General features: G+C 45.0%; 1 protein-coding gene across 4 annotated transcripts in view; it reads right to left on the reverse strand.

Annotated features, from left to right (window-relative positions):
- Positions 1 to 17,921, reverse strand: part of PLCG1 (phospholipase C gamma 1) — a 398,460-nt gene that overhangs the window by 28,520 nt on the left and 352,019 nt on the right. For all 4 annotated transcript variants that reach the window (XM_085619110.1, XM_085619111.1, XM_085619109.1 and 1 more), the window contains exons 26-28: positions 14,324 to 14,548; positions 12,856 to 13,004; positions 11,602 to 11,716 (exon numbers count right to left, since the gene is read on the reverse strand). In XM_085619110.1, the coding sequence (XP_085475236.1) occupies positions 11,602 to 11,716; positions 12,856 to 13,004; positions 14,324 to 14,548 (489 nt within the window). The remainder of the gene's footprint in view (positions 1 to 11,601; positions 11,717 to 12,855; positions 13,005 to 14,323; positions 14,549 to 17,921) is intronic.

Consider the following 17,921-nt stretch of genomic DNA (forward strand, 5'->3'; position numbering starts at 1 on the left):
CAAAAGCCTGTCCGATAAGGGGGTGTAACATCCCCTCCCACAGGATCACCGGCTGATTAGCATTCAAGATTCAAAGAGCTGCAGCCTTTGGAATGTGAGTTTGCCTCCCCTCTCAGGAGTGGAAGCCGCCCCTCTCTTTGTTCAGGACCCACTTGGCACCTGAACAGGTGGGTAAATTAGCTAGTCAGATATGAGGTCCTCCCCCAGGTTAGTACAATCCCTAAGGTGGGCTACTGTGAGGTGGACACGATTTTTCGGGAGTAGCCATCTTTGTGATGGCATACTTCGGAATTCTGGGGCAGGGTTGTGCGCACTTCCGACAGGAAGTGGTCAAGTAGGGGGCGTAGTGACCACAAGTGTCAGTAGCATATCAGCTACTACCCTACACTTCCTTAACGCCCCTACATTCAGTATTTAGGGGAGCCCCCAGCACCAGAGAACCAGATCCTGATGACCTAACAAGAAAGGGAACACAGAAGAGCAGCAAAAGCAGAGAGCAGAGAAGAAGCAGCTGACCTGTACCATCCCTGCCTGCTTGTCTGCATCCCTCGTCAAAAACTGCGCCAAAGTCGACTGCAGTTGTTATTGACTTCAGAAACCTGGGAGGACTGCCTGCATTCAATAAAGACCAAGATCTCCTGTGAACAGTGGACCTGTTTGCCTGCACCTCGCAGAAACTCGGAAGTAAAGACTCTGAGGCCTCCGGTACCGCCAAAACCCGACACCTGAAGCAACCACTGCACCAGTTGCCCCCTGCCCGAGTTGAAGTGGGTCAACAAGGTCCCCCAGCCCTCCAGAGCACGAGTCCATCATAGTTTCACCCCTTTTGAACTCCCTGATGCTACCTGTAGCTTCTGCACATACGCCACCTCGATCGGGACTGCTTTCGGTAAGAAAACCTGACACCTAAAGTCACCTGAAACTGTCGCCCCTGGGCTGTGGAGTTGATTCGGCCCAACTTGCCTCTAAGTCAGAGCCTGAAACCTCTTTTCACAGTGACTGATCTCCATAAAAACTGTATTAGGCTCCTGGTGCTGTTGTGCACCCTGCACCTGGCGGCCCTCATGCCACTGGTGGCGTACTGCTGGTGCTGCTTTGGACTCTGCCAACCACTCACCTTAACTCCTGGTGATTGGTCCCGTAAGTCACTGTACTGTTGCGGTTTGCAGAACATTTTCTTCCTTACATAGTAGAACATTGCGAAACTCAAAAACTGCACTGTGTCCACTATTTGTACTGAAAAGAAGATATATCTAAAAATGCACTTAACTGAATGATTTTTCTCTGGTGCCTAAACATATTTAAATATACTTGCTATTTTTATAAATTGGTGTGGATCTCCTTCTTGAGACGTGTGTATTTGCAAATGTCTTGCACTCTGTGTTAAGCCCAAGGCTGCTCAACCAGACAACCACCTGAAAGAGCACTTTGGAATTGCACAGCAAGCCCCTGTCCATTCATAAGGGAGTCCTTGGACTACAGAGTCTCTATAGTTACCTCGGAGAGAGAAGTGGTGACCCTGGCCACGATGGTACGAGGTAGAGGCATCGGCGTAGGAGGTTTTCAAACCTGCTCGGTAGGTGGAGTGGCGAAAAGAGCAACATGGACTAGGTATCTGAAGTGCACCCATAGACTTACAAGTCTCTGTATCCTTGTTCATTGTTTCCAAGGCTGGGGCATCCTGGGGACCTAAAAGATGTTCTCTGTTGAAACGGTCATTTAATAGGCTTTCTTGTACTTCTGGCTTTAAGCCAGATATGTGAAGCCAGGTATGGCTCGCAGCAGGATGATTGTATTGATCCACCTAACATCGGTAACTACAGAATCTAAGGCACAAAGGATAGAGCTGCTGTAGATGAGCTTGCCATCTGAGATAAGCTCCTGACACCTTGTCTTGTGCTCCTCTGGGAGATACTGGAGCAGTTCCTCCCTTTTGTCCCAGTAGGCACAGTCATACTTTGTAAGCAAACCCATGGACTTGGCAATACGCCAATGGTTGGCGGATTGAGCTGCTTTGGCGTGCATCCAGTTTCTCCAGCAATTTAAGGAGAATATGCTACATGGGCTTGCCAGGTCAGATTTCGGAGCTGGATCGGAAGGTTTCAGAGCCAAGGTTTTTGTTTTGGTGCGGTCTGTGCTGAAGATGGAGCTGGTCGGCTCAGCACCAAGGCGGTCAATGTCTTCGGCTGGTGTTTCGGCACCAATCCCAAGGGCAGTGCATCCGAATCAGTCTTTCAGAACCGACCATGGCCTGAAGGCAGTGGTGGACCGGAAGCCTAGTGAACAGTAGGAACCGAATGTATTTTAGGTTGAGGGGTAGGGGCTTCTGTACTCATGGTTTGTTGAGTTGGTGGAATGTCCTTCATCTCCAAGCCGATCTCAAGCTCAGGGTCGGAGCTCCCCTCAATAGAGAATGCAGTTTTCTCTGCCACAAAGGTCTCATAGTGTTCTTCCTCTTCTTGACATTTTGATGACCAAAAATGTTGGGACTGTCTTCAACATCCCTCCGCTGCATTACTTCGACATGCCCGATAGTCTTCTTCGAGCAGAAAGAGCTAAAGGCCTCGCAATCCTCCTGATTACAAACACAGGTCACAGACCTGATGGAGATCAGTCTGGGGGTATTTGTGAGAAAGTGCCATCTTTCTTGCATGGTATGCCCCCACTTTTTGCTGAATTGCTGAATGTACTTTGACTGAGTGTGCCCTGGACTCCTGCCAATCAGGTGCCCAGGGCCTATGTTCCTTCCCTAAAACACAAAACCCAAATTGGCAAACCCTGGCCACATGTCAGCCCCTGGTAAATGGTACCCTAGGTGCCCAGGGCCTTGTGACCAGGGAAGGCCTCTAAGGGCTGCAGCACTCATTGTGCCACCCTTAGAGGCCCTGTACCCACACACACACACACACTGCCCTTGCAGGCTGAGTGTCTGGGTACAAGACAAAACAAAGAGTCGACATGGCACACATCCCTGTGTGCCATGCCCACCACCTACACTGCCATGGCATACATCAGCCACCCCTCTAGCTGGGTGCCCTATGCCAATGGTGTGGGCACAGGAGCAGGAGCCCTGTGCCCCTACAGTACCCAGGTCCATTCCTTGGCACTGTAAGTGCAGTGCTGCCATTTAAGAGTATATGGTGCTGGGAGCTCGTCAAACACGAACTCCACAGCACCATAATGGCAACACCGAAGACTGAGAAGTTTGGTATCAAACTTTTCAGCACATTAAACCCACACTGATGCCAGTGTGGGATTTAATGTACCAAGCACCCCAGAGGGTATCTTTGAGATGCCCCCTGAAACCTAACCTACAATCCACGTCTGATCTGAGGCTGCCTAGGCTGCCACACAGCAGACATGTTCCTGGACCCCTGGGTAGGAGAGCCCCTGCTCTCCTGTGTCTGCAACAATGCACATCCTGGGCGAGGTGCTAAATCTCCTCCCCCAGGATGGGCAGGGGGAAGCTTCAAAGGCATGCCGCCTCTGTGAGCTTCCCCAGGCCACTGCAACCCCCCACTCTGGAGGGAAGCTTGTCCGGAAACCCCAAATAAGGACAGGGGATGTGCCAGCCTGCCAACCCCACCCCTCAGGTGGGGGAGGCGAGGTGAAGCACATCTACGGGCTCTCGCCATCTTGAAGATGGGAAGCCCTGCCCAATCAGGACTAGGCTACTGCCCCCCTCCCACAGGAGAGAGGCAGGATAGGGGGTGTACCCACCCCAGGACAGGGACCCATTGGTCCCTGCCCTTCACCTACCGGTAACGCCTCTAAATCTAGTATTTAGGGGCACCCTGAACCTTCCTTCCCCAGATTCCAGATTCCAAAATCCGAAGAAGAGCTAGAAGAAAGAAGACCTGCCCTGCAGCTGCTAAGAAGAGGAAGACACCAACTGCTTTGGCCCCAGCCCTACCGGCCTGTCGACCCTCGAACCTGCTCCTGATCCAACCCGGCATCTCTTGTGGCCAGCAACCTCACAAACGCCGGAGGACCTGGCTACCTTTTGACACTAAGCCCCCTGGGACTCCCATGAGTAGAGGTTCTACTCAAAATCTACTTCTAATCCCTGGCAGCAGCCCGGAACCGCGAACCCAGCACACTCTGCACTCGCCAAGCCTGGCCTGTGCCGGAGTGAATAAAGACCACGAGGACGACCCCACGGCGACTGTGACCCCGAGTCCGGCACCCAAGGACCTCCCTCGACACTCCTGAAGAAGCCTGCAGCCTCAGAACAAGGTGCCCCCCTACCGCGATCAACAGAGGGTAAGATTTCCTGACACCAAAAGGCACCCCTGCACCCGGCGCCCCGCGGCCCCCTGTGCCCAATCCCGGGGTACCTACCTATCCTCCAACTACCCAACTTACCTCTCGAAGTGGTGGTGGCACCTGAAGAACCTTCGTCCGCGAGCTTGCAGTCTTTTTCTAAACCGGAGATTTCCCATTAAAATCAATGGAGCGCCGGAAGGCTCAAAAGCACCCTGCACCCAGCCGCCCGAGTGGCCCTGGCAGTGCAACCTCTACACCTATCTACTTCCCCACTTGCCCTGAGTAAGTGACCAGGAGGCCAGCTCCCACAGCCGCGTGGCCGGCTAGTCAGCAGCCACCAACCAAGGCCCCCCTACCTCTCGTAGGATAACATTGGGCCTAACTCTCTCTGCACCCGGCCGCCCTTGTGCCGCTGAGGGTGAACCAACTGTACCTACCTGACCCTGGGAGACCCCTGAGTCTATGCCCAGAACCTTAACTCTGCCAGTCGAGTACTTATCTTTAAACTGATAACTCAATTTTCTCCATAGGGTAGCATTGACTGGCTTTTCCTGAAATTTCTTCTAAGTGTGGACTTTTCAAAACCTAAAATATTCATCAAAAATCAGCCGAGTAACGAAAACGAAAATACTCACCTGCTCTTAGGTGAGCTCCCAGTGCTGGATCTTGGTGCCCAGCACTGACTCTGAAAAATACTTACAACTGTACTTACCAGTAACCCAATTTTCTTACATAGGAAATCATTGACTGTTTTTCTGTGAAATTTCTTCTAAGTGTCAATTTCTGCAATCTTTAAATATTCTTTAAAAATCGTATAATATCTGAAAACGTAATTACTTACCTGTTTTGGATAAAGGTCCCAGTACTGAGTCTAGGCACCCAGTACTGGATTACAAAAGTAACGAGAACATACTATACCTGCAACTTGAGTTTTCTGCCATAGGGAATCATTGACTGTTTTCTATGAAATATTTTTTTTGTCAACTTATAAAATAGCAAAATATTGTCTAAAAATCATCACAGTAATTAAGTCTACTTTTATCACTTGATTCCAAGTACTGACCCAGGACTAAATCTAGGATCCAGTCCTAGAATTCCAAAAGTAATCCTAAAAGTAATCTGTGGCAAATAACTTGAAACTTCCATTGAACTCAATGCATTATTGTGTTTAGGATTGTGTTGCCTATTGCAACCACTTGTAACTTTCTACAAAAGTCAATTGCATATTGCAAAAGTATTTATATGAAGCATCTCATTCTGAGAAAGTATATTTTAATGCCTATTGTTGGTTCTAAAATAAAACAAGCATATATTTTTTATATATAAACCATTGGCCTAGAGTTCAGTTATTGAGTGTGTGAGACCATTTGCTGACTGAGTGTGTGCTACAAATGCTTTACACTGTCCTCTGATACTGCCTTACTGCTTGACCAAGCTACCACTTTAGAGAGTAAGGTTATATCTAACTTTAGCCTCTGCCAAACCTCTAGGGACTGTGGACTCTGTACACCCTGTACCTATTTGGGAACAGTATATACAGAGCCACTTTCTCACACTATTCAGTGTGGCAGCTCAGGCAGAAACGGAGAGGTGTCTGTTCCATCAACAGCTGGGCATTCTCTGAAGAACCATGAATAGAACGAAATGTAGGCCCAGAAGGGCGACACCCTTTTGAGCCATGGGTAAAGCGTGTTGAGTCGAAGACGGAAAAGGTTTTCTATACTTCGATACACAAGCTGGAGTACGCGATTGACAACAATACCGATGAGGGTGGGGGTGGAGCACTACCCGCAAAAAAGCACCTTAATGGTCTTGATGCGGCACGCAGGCACACACAATCTAACAATGGAGTCAATGCCCATGGGCATTATCACCAAGAGGATTCTCTCTAACTCATGACTCTAAAAACAACTTACACACATCCTGACCCAATACTAGATGGCAGGAGAATACAAAGCATGTCTATCTACAGCCACACATGCCTCGAACTTGGTGTTTCCTGCCCCACTCACCGATCTCTTCACAGCAACACCCTAACTTATTTGAAAAACAAAAAAACACAGAGGATCTCTTTTTTACTACTTCCTTACCCAGCTCCCTAATGGAATCCATTAATACAAAAAAATGCTTACTTATTTTCTCGTGCCATCATTCACAACACTGAGATAAATTACCTGTTTTTCTACAATCACCCACTCGCCTCCAACATGCATCTCATGTCTAACCCTCATTAAAAACATTACAGAGAGTCAATTCATCTTTAGAATGCAAGTGATGGATGGTTTGCTTCCGTTAATCTTAGCTAGTGGTAATTACTCTGGGACATTCTGTTCTATCTTTTTAACACAACTGTTCCACTACAGATAAGGATCCAATGCCTTGGCCACATCTAAAAAGGCAGGCATAGCCCAAAATGCTTGGACACGTCCATTCTGAATAGGAACACAAGCCACTCCAGACTGGTTTCAGCCTTGGGCTACTTCATCAGTGAGGGACAGTTTGAGTCCTAGGCACAATGAGCTTGATACCAGCATTTGGTTACATCACCTCTACTTAGCCTGGTGTGGCTAAATTTTACTGCCTGAGACCTCGCCATAACCAAGACCCAAAACGATGAGTCCTACCACCCCATGACAACCTTGCAGGTTCATCAGAGAACAGGCACAGATCAAACTGAAAGGAAGAGGACAGAGGAAGCCTCAAGACTGAGTAAAGTTCTGTGTCAGGCCTTCCGCTCATACCCCGAATAGCCCCTAACAACTTAGGCCCTTGGCTAACCCGTTCGCCCACTTCACAACTGGCCCTCCCTGTCAGATCAAGAGCCCAACTCTATGAGGCTCACTAAAAATCACAAGCTTGCAGGTATGCAGAACTGCCAGCCAGTGCACAGGGATGTGGAATTATTTTTTAAATCTTGTTGTCCAAAAAACAACAAGTTACAGAAATCTACTAGTCTGAAAAAAAATCAGCTTGCCCGGCATCCTTCATAAATCAATTGGATGGGCTTTCAAAAAAATGTACAAGTTATGTGTAGTGCGGACTATGTCCCTACTGACTTTACACAGTGAAGCTTTAGTTCGAGAGAAAACAGTTTTATAAAACGAAATGGTGTCTAGTGAACTGGGATTTAGTATTATATATTTGCATGGTATACCATTTGCATAAGGCATTGCAAGAAATAAAATACAGTAACAAGCATTTCAGACACAAGCTGGTATTTAAAAAACATCTGTGATGCAGTCATACGTCAGAAATAGACCAATGTTTCCGTGAATTTTAAGTAGAGCTCTGTTTTCTCCAGCAATGTGAGAGATAGATTTTCTAACGCAGCAGGGAAGAGCCGGAGTGTGAATGCTCCTTTCTTAAGAAGCAGTTATACAGGTTTCATTTCAACTTACAGCAATGAATCCTCTCACAAGGTGTGCAGGATTCTCATTTGAACAGCTGTGACATTGCAAATCATAATGGCCATAAGAAAAACTCATTGGTGTACACCAGCCTGGGCTCACTGTGGGGCAAGTGGTGGGGAAAGCAGGTTTATGACTAAGTATCTCAGTCTTACTAGCAGTCCCAAGCGGAGTTTACAAATATGCTTGGTGATAAGTTTATAAGATCGTCAACAGACAAAACCCATTTTTTTTAAAAAAAGGCACAAAAAAGGCTTTAAAACTACCCATAGGAGAGTGCTCACTAGGAGAGCTTGGTAGATTCCAGAGCCGTGTTCATTGCCTGTGCTAGCTAGGCAAAACTGACACGAGAACAGGTGGTATAGCAGTGCTCACATCTGAAATGGCGAGACTCATGTGATTAGCTGGTATCGGGGCCAAAGAAGTTAAACTCCTTTTATGAATCTTATCCGTTCCCGGAAGGCTTTTGATGCTCCTTGGTACAAACTGTAAGGAATTCGATCTGTGAAAATGTGTTTATATGCTTATGTTGCACAGCTGAATGAATCTTGCGTTATCAGTATGAACATGGTACCGGAAAAAAAGTCACTGTCTACAAAACGGTTGTGGTTTCACTGCTAATTCCTACCAGAGTGCTGTGCCAGAATTAGACTTCTGCAGCAAATTTAACACAGTGATTCCATCGAGTGGCCAGCATTTGCCACAATAGTCATCCTACAGTGAGAGCTATCTGCTTTGTAGGAAAATAAACATCACTGCCCAGAGTGTGTCCTTAATCTTCATTGTCAGACAGAAACCAGAGCTGCCTCTCCAACAAAACAACAGATTTTTACCTGTTATGGTCTACAGAATGGTTTAGGCCAAATACTGCTTGCTTACCAGTAAGTTGTTAAGAAATGAATCCTGAAGACTGGCATTTCTTAAATCATGTACACTATAGTTTAGACAGAAGCCTAAGAATTAATGCAGAAGGACTGAAAGAAGTGGAAAACACTCCCGACATAGAACGGCGGAGGGTGAGTAGGTGACTCAGGCACTATGCTCACAGTTTTCGGGAAATGGGATTGACAGTGTTAAGTGGCAAGTTATGCCCTGGGAAAGAGAGGGGAGCCCAGAGAGTTAGGGGAAGTTGGAGAGTGAGTGGGAGAGTCTGAATAATGAGTTATGGCCATATGGTAATGTTGTTGCTGCATTTCATAGCAAAAAACAAACGTTGTAAGGAGGCATTTTAAAGGAAAAAAAAGAAGTTTGTGATATACAAGCCTAACAAGTCATTGGACAATATGGGAAGTAGCACAGACCCATCTAACAAAGCGATTGCTATATGTATTTACCACACTTTTAGGGAAGAAGGTCCTACATTGTTGCATATGATCATCATCTTTTTTTGGATCCACAACTCGTAAGGAAAATACTCATCTTCTCTAGGATACTTCAACCCCTAATATATATATAAATGTAACCAACCTATCCATCTTTTCCATGCAGTATATATATACAAGTCCTTGAACAATGCTGGCAGCTTTTGCATGTACTGTCTGATTTAGCCGGCTCCTCTAAAAATGTGCATTCTAGAACAGGGCACAATATTTTAAGTAAAGCCCATGCTGAAAATTCTGAAGTCATGACATAACCTTGCTTTTCTTACTCATTAGCCCTAACTTTTTACAAGCAAGCTCCTACTACTACACCACACACTGTCCTGGTGAGCTGTTTGGAAGCACTAAGGTAACTGAGGGGAATAAATGCATCATTCCTCTCTTGCCTGGAGGGCACCGTCCTGTAAATTTGAGCACACTATCATTTACCTGGCTCTTGCCATAGAAAAAGATGGCAAAACATACTTTGCAAAAACAGATGACATTTAATTTACATAAGTCTCACAAAATTACAACCTGGATATAATGATTAAATACAGCGAAATTTACACTGCAAATTATTTTAGGACACAAAAAATTTACCAATCAAACTTTACTCCTGGCATATTTTGGGGCAGTTGCTTGATAACAGGATTAGGTGCTAGTCAAAAATTTACTCCGGAGATATTTACATAAGGTCTACATTTTGGTATTCTGTGTTTTAGAGTCTACGTTTTTGAAAGATATGCAACTGTAGTTGACTTTTAATATACTACCCTCACCAGTACCTTATAGTGGTTGAAGGCACCTGGAAAGACACCTTATTGTACAGATAGGTTCAATATTGTTCAAAAGAGACAGCACTTAGTAAATGCAGAACTCTGTATACAGAATACACCCAAAACTCCCCTTCTATAAAACTATACTTCAACGTAAATGAGCAGACAGCCTTAAACACTTATCCAACTACAACATATGCTTTTCAAAAAGGCTATTACTCAACGTCTTGTGGATGGGTCATTTTTTCCTAGTCCATCGAATGAAGTCAAACATGTTCTAATTTGGAGCACAGTATAATCCTGTCATTCCTATATGCCACTAAGCAGAGGGTATAGAGTGCCTACTTTTTCACCGAAACCTCCTAGCTTAGCGTCAATCGTGCTGGACTAAGAGGACCATTCATTGGGGAAAAGCACTATCTGCATTTCTTGTGTTTGTGGCTTTTCTGTTTCCGGCTTTAGAAAAAGATACATGCTCTATAGCAACACCAGCCATCCCAGTCTGTGAACACACATGCCTGAAATGCTAAGTGCAATACCTTTTTTCGACTATGGCTGAAGGGACTACAGAGGTTACATGCACTCAATTGGGTTTATCTGCATAGTGAAGATTTGAAACTTTGAGTTTGGTACAGGAATTCAGGGGTGTATGAAATAATGCCTCGGGACAGCAACATAGATAATGAGGGGGATGCTGGTAGGAACACACTTCTTATGAGCCAGCTGTGCGCTATACAAATGGAGTTTGAGTGAATGAAGATGTACACGCGTAGTGACATGAGGGGACAATGTTGCAATAGATGCAGTAAGAGGAAGAGGCTCGGCGAAGGAAGTGCGGATGGAAATGCAACTGAGCGAGTACTGAAGGGCCACAGACAACACAAGACATGGTAACAAAGAATAATCAGGGTGAGAATAAATGCATATCAGAGGCATTTTGCCAAAGGAGAAGACAGATGGGGTTTGGGGTGTGTGTGAGGTGAAGATCGGGGGTATGCGTCATGCTAACAAATGAAGAAATAGGGAGATGTGTACATTGTAAGAGAACATGGTTGCCTATTAAAGGTAGAGGAGATGGGGCATGTTGAGGGAGAAATACAATATAACAACAAATGAAAGACCAAACTGAAGGAGCACATGGAATCAAGAGAGAAGGGCAGCAGGAGAGATCTTAAGACAGCAGAGGAGGAGAACACAGTAGCAAGTGAAAGCAAAGTGATTTTATACTTGTTAGGTGGTGGTGGGGAGCATGTGGTGAACAGGTAGGGCAGTAAAAACAGGGATACACTGGTGTGAAATTGGAGCAATGTGGAGAAACCCGAACTGCAATAACTACCTGAACTGTAATCACTAAGGGTTTTGATAAAGCTGATCTTGACACTGGAATTAGAACTGGAAAATAAAGAGTGTTTTATTTTTTGCCTAGTTTTTAGTACACATACCTTTGGGTAATAAGTTAGGTAAAAGGTATTTTAACAGAAAAAATTTCACATAAATTCATTATGCTCTGTTTCGCAAGATTCATTGTGTCGGTCTTGTGCACAAAAAAAAGGTAGCCTGTCTGAGATTATTGGACTTTGCCTGATTAATGCCAGTTCTAGCCACCAGAGAAGTTATACAACAGGTGCATATCCTGCAATGTGGAAGCCAGCAGCTGAATCTCTCTCTCTCTCTCTCTCTCTCTCTCTCATATGCACACATACAAAACGCTGACTACCGCAAGTATCATTCCATCTGCACAGAGTGCAACAGAACAGCTTTCCATTAACAATTTGCTGCCCTCGCTCTCACCGACAAAGTCCGTCTTCTGCTTGGTGTTGTCGTAATCGGCACCACACACCTCAATCTCTACAAATGGGCACACGATGCCTCGTCCGTTTTTGGGGAGATGTCGTGCTCCGAGGACCTTTCGATAAAAGAATGCAAAAGAAATCAGTGTATTAAACCCACCCAAGGGGAGAAGCGTAGGCAATGACAGTAGAGCAAAGCATCCCAAATATAACCTATGCGAAAAAGCCTCAAAACAGAGCAAACATGATTGAGGGATTAGAACTTCAACACCTGTACATACCAATATGTGCACTCTGTGTCAGACAGCAAGCCCTGATACAAACTTATGGCAGTGAGCATGATGATAGGGTACAGACCCACATACACTTTAAACTACTTCGCAGACAGAAACATTTTTATTGTACCATTAATACATAACTATCTTGATATAAAATGTATACTGATTGATGTTACAGCTGTACTTTGTTTGGTTAGCATTTTGAATTTTACTGTGCTACTTTATACCTAGCCGGTAGCAAATGTTTTCTGAGGTGAGCAATTGGGGTACACATCATTCACACATTCTTTGCCCATCTGTTACTTCTGAAGACAAACATCCTGTAACCCTTGAAAGTAATAAACCTTCAGATTTAGTTAGGTAACTGGGGTACTTAATTTTTTATTTATCGGTGGTTCACTGTTTATTATCTATTGTCTGTTACTTTTTGCTGACCACTCTCACTTCTTTCATCATCACTTTTCATCCTCCTCCAATGCCGGTCAAAAACACAAGTTTTCATCTTCCACTCACTCAATTTTCCATCAATAAAATATTTCCTCATTCCCCCTGACTTTTTTCATAATGATGAAGCCTCCTCTCTTCTTTCTTCCCATCTGTCTTTTTTTGAGAAATCTTTCCTCTCTGTCTGGCTCTCATTCACTCAGCCAAGGAGTGATCAGGCATGTACCCAGCCTTTGTGTTCTTCTCATAATAAAGACTCAGAAATACAACTTTCAGATATGGGAGCACTTTGCACATCTTCTTGGAAGTGGGTGTGGAGTATCTGGTAGAATGATACCCACATTGCCAGGGAGAGAGGTGGGGAAAGGAAGCAGCGGACGCTACATGGCATTCTGAAGAAACAATAGGGAGACACTGGTTTGACTACAGCCATCAATATGTGCCCACGAATCCAAAAAACACCTTTGGCCAACACCTTCAATTGAGGGGCAGACAACAATTCATTCAAGGAGTTTCTGGACAAGGTCACAAACCTCAATGTAGATGATCAATGGCTCGACTATTCTCAGGGAGCACTTATCGAAGGGGTCGAAGACGTCATCCCTCATGCTGGGTGGCTGCAACATGTACCCGCAGCGTCCGCTCGCCAAGAACAGAGACTGATTCATTTGCATTGGCTTGTCTGAAACAAAAGATGGTTAGTATGAACCTGCCCTTGTAGAGGCAATGTCCTTCGCTCTCACTGACTAAGTAGCAGCCATCCAATAACAACACATCACAATAGTAGGACACTTCCTATTCCACACATGATCATTTCAGCGTTTATTTATATGTAGAAGGAATTAGAGAACAAATGTAGAGCAATACACATATTTGCCCCGAGTGCCCACAGCTAAGTATATCTCCTTAACCCACCAAACCACCCATATTTAAAGACAAACCAATTGGCTTTACTGAACGCAATAAAACGTGACTAACCTTTGTGGTTAGTTCAAACCATAAGACATAAGCACATAGGTACATCCAATATATTAGAGTAACCACAACAATGACCACAAGCATTTAATCGAGTACAGCTGAGCAAGTGAATGCCAACTAGCATGCCCAGGCAGCCAGAAACACTAACCTCAATCATATTTAAATATGTGAACATCCCCGGCTTAACTGGGGGTTCTATGGGCTACAGTGTAAAATATGCAACAGCTTAAGATGAGTGCACAATTTTTTTTATTTTTAATTAAAAAAGATTATTTCAGCTTGTTAACACACGCCTACACCTGCTAGCAAGGCCTGTTTTCGGATGTATTCTAAAGCATATTAAAACTGTTTAAACATAATAAATGGTTTTGGAACTCAGAATTGGAACAACTCCTGTTTTCTTAAATTTAAACTGGATGATCATCCGGAAGTCGAATCCCTCTCCTGTTCCTTAATGAACAGATTACTAACAGTAGCAAAGAAGCTGTGATTATCATTAAGCAGTATTTTGTATTCTTTCACGGCATACTCCCAATACCAAGGCTAATTTATATTAGTGTGGCCAGTGGTAATTGATTTTGCTTATGTCATTGCTAGGTACTACAGGTTTCCCACAACTTTACAGCGATGCACCAGGAGTGGTTTCTGTGCAATGTGAATTCAGGGAATGCACAATGTGAAAAATTAAATACAGGGATGTGAAAAAGAAAATACACCTCCTTAAGGTTTAACATATTGAGTAATTTGACCATTTAGTCCTCACTCAGTCCCAACAATACTTAAAAGTGCAAAGTGTCGAGAAAGGTGGCAACCTAGTTGAGAACTATGTGGTATATGTTGAAATGAAAGGCGTACTCCAACACTTAAAATCCCAGTCATCCGAAAGCTTTACACCGACTTTCGATTGACACTAGATGCAGAAGCCAAATTTCTTTATCACTTAATGGGATATGAAGAAATTCTCTACAGCACAAAAACACATCTGGTCGCGGCTAAACTCACAGTGCCACAAGATATGTTTACCTGGAGTCTGGAAGTTGAGTGCTACTAGCTGACTGCCACAGATCCACATAGGGAGTGGGTCATAGTTGGAGGAATCAAGACGCTGGCCTTTTGGGTATATGCGAGAGAGCTGCCGCCGGTTGTACTGGAGGAACTTCTTGCCTTTGATCTTATTGACATACTTTTCAGCTTTGGTTTCCGGAAAAGATGACATGTCTCTGTAGCAGGCCCGCTCTGTGCCAATTTCTGCAAAAAGAAACACAATGTACTAACCTATGAAATATTTTTCAGTCCCCAGGATAAAGCTCCATAGACATTAATACACTCAGACCCCAGAAAGATCTTTGCATCTCATCTCTTCATTCAAGACATAGTTCATGATATTGCCTTTATCATCTATTAAGAGTGGCATAATCGTATTAAGAAAGTAACAACAGAGGGTTTGTGAGTAAGGAACTGGCAGAAATGAATGACAGGCTGGGTAGACTAGTTAGAGCTTATCAAACAAAACCATTGTAGGAAGCTGGCTCTCTATATAGAGAACTAAAAACAAGTATATTGAGCAGATAGTCCAGTGGGTCCCCAGCTGGTTTGCAGAGGCTAAAGTAGATAATACCAACGCTCTCTTTCGTGGTAGTGTGGGCGAGCAGTTAGGCTTATCAGAGGGTAGTGCTAAGCAATTGTTGTACTCACAGAGGCAATAATGAGACACACGTTCAAAGAATAAATCTGAGACCAAATTAAGAAAAATAACACTTCTTTTTATTTATTTTGTAAAACCAAGAACTTTGTTCAAAGTAAGAACCTGTGCGCTTTTATGCAAGATGCAATCCTCTGGGATGAAAAGTCAGATATGCATAAAGGTAGGTGCAGTCAGTTTCAGGACCAAGGTAAGTACTACCAGCAGTTCTTCAGGAACTGCCCGGGTTTAACCAGAAGCAGGATGCTGGTGAGGTTGTAGCTGGGTGCACATGGGCACCTGGAAACAGGCTGCAAAGGGGGACTAGGGGACAAGTCCGGGAGCTCCCAAACAGGGGCCTAGGTAGCAAGGGGTCTTGAAGCAAGGGGGCACAGCCGGTTTTCCTGGACCCGGGCAGGGCGGCTCAGGTGCAGAGTAGTTAGGACGGCTGGGCTGATGCGCAAATATACTACTTTTGGTTCGAGGGAAACAGCTGGCAGGGGCAAAATCAGGACAGCTGGGCCACTCATGAAGTGAGTCTCAGTGATGCTGAAGTCCCTCGACTGATGCCCGTTTGTGGTACAGTGGGAATCCAGACTTGACTCTCACTGTTGGTGCTTGATGCAGGGCGTCTGGTACCCCGGGGGGTTGGTGCTGCATGGCTCTGGTCGGTTCTGGTGTCTTCACACTCAGTGGAGGGACCGATGTCACCTTCCAGAGCACGAGTACCTTCTCCTGGTTGTCTGCGGTGTCGGTCCGGCTGGGGAGTGGCAAAGCGGTGGACTGGACTCTGCTTGTCGGTGCCTACAGACTGTAGGGGAGTAGTCCCTCTACTCCAAGGGAGACTGTAGGCGATTGCTGGCAGGGTACCCAAGGCTTTAGTAGTTCTCCATCTTGCAGGACGAGTCACTTTGTCGTGAGAGTTGCGAGCAGGCAGAGATTAGCTCCAAAAATTCTCTGTTCTCCGCTTTTCGGCTGTTCTCGCCTGGCAGTGACTCTTCTTCGTCCTTCTCTTGATCTGTCAAATCTGAGTTCTTGGGTTCAGGGGATCTACCTAAAAAAATTAATTTAGGGGTGTTAAGGGGAGTGACAGGTAGTAGCCAATGGGCTGCCTACCTTTATTGTGTCTACACCCTCTCTATATGATCACTTCCTGTAGGAAGTGGGTATAAGCCTGATCTTAGATTGCCAATTCCATCCAACACAAAATGAAGGAATCTGAAAAGTGGATCCACATCAGCTAGTCCACCTTATGGGTGGTGCTGGCTTGATGTGGGTACACCTCCTAATATTACTAACTTCCCCACCTGTCTTGCCGCCAAAAAGTGGGGTCAGGATAGCGGGGGGTGGGTATCTCCACTATTTGGAGAGACCTGGGTCACATAACAAATGCAGCAGGGCCTTTGAAGCTTCCCGCCCTGGAAAGCAGTTCCTGCTTGGAGGACGTGTGCACATCTCTGACCAGAGCAGGCTTTGTTCCTGACCTCCGAGAGGAAAAGCTCTCACCTCAGGGGTTCAGAAACTGGTCTAGGGTGGCAGGCCAGTCGAGACCAGTCAGTGAACACACAAGAGATTGGTAGGTTTTCAAGGGGCACCTCTAAGGTGGCCTCTGGGTGCATTTGTTAATAAATCCAGGACTGGCACCAGTGGGGGTTTATCAAGTCTAGTTGTTTGGCACTGAACATCTTGGGGTACAGCGAAGCCATCATGTAGCTGAGGAACACATAAGGACGAGTGTCCAGCCTATATACTTGGTATGGCGTCCCTGTGCACTTGTTATATAAAGGTGAACTTAGACTTCACAGGGACTCATCCACTCCTGCAGATATCCCCACACATGGGTATAGTGAACCCTGTCTTAGGGCTGTTAGGCCTGCTGTAAGGGTGACTTACCTATACCACATGCAGTGCTGGGTAGGCATGGCACAGAAGGATGTGTGACACGTCGACTCTTCATTTTTCTCTGCATCAAGACAAGCAGGCTGCAATGGCAGTTTCCATGAGCTTGGTGAGGGGTCCATTAGGGTGGCACAATTTGTGCTGCAGCCCTTAGGAATCCTCTTTATTCCCAATGCCCTAGGTACCAGGGGTACCACTTACTAGGGACTTACATGAAGCCTAAAGTGGTGCCAATTGTGCAACAATGGTACAGTTTTAGGGAAAGAACACTGGTGCGGGGACCTGGTTAGCAGGACCCAGCACAGTTTCATCAGATACCAGGCAAAAAGTGTGGGAGGGGGATACTACAACAGAGTCCAGTTTTCTACAATCATTCTTTCTAAGAGTATTACCTCAATATATTGCGTTATTAGTCCATGCATTGCATTACCAATGCATCCTCTTCCTGGTGTGCATAAACAAGACATATTTCTGTCATTAGTCACTTTAACAATCACTTTAACATTCACTCTTTCATTATGGAGTTATTTGGTCACAATACACGGTTATTTCAGATACAGAATTCCATATAGCTCTTCAAACGCACAACCTTGCAGAACTGCATAACATTAAGAAGTAATAGTTTAAGTGGCACAAGCAACTTTACAAACTAACTTCAATCTTGAGCTACCCCATGGTACTATATTGTGCAAATACTAAACCTTTATTCCACCATATCAAATTGTGGCAAGCTCTATAACCCCAGGACACATTGCAAATGGTAAATTTTGTGCAAATGTCATCCATGCACATCTACAGGTGCGTTAAGGATTTCACAAAATTGACTAAGGCAACTACTGTAACTAGTGTTTGCATACCAAAGTCCAAGTTTAGCGTCAGTCCTTTGTAGCAATACTAAAGATAGGCTCCTGCAAATTAATACTAATACAGGTCTACTGTGACCAATCCTAAGAAACCACCATTGCATGTCAACCCAACCAAGACACACATTACCCAGAGATATTTAATCCAAATCCTCCGACAAGCCTATAAATGCACTAC

Source organism: Triturus cristatus, chromosome 7, assembly GCF_964204655.1.
Source record: "Triturus cristatus chromosome 7, aTriCri1.1, whole genome shotgun sequence".
NCBI classification, from domain to species: Eukaryota; Metazoa; Chordata; class Amphibia; order Caudata; family Salamandridae; genus Triturus; species Triturus cristatus.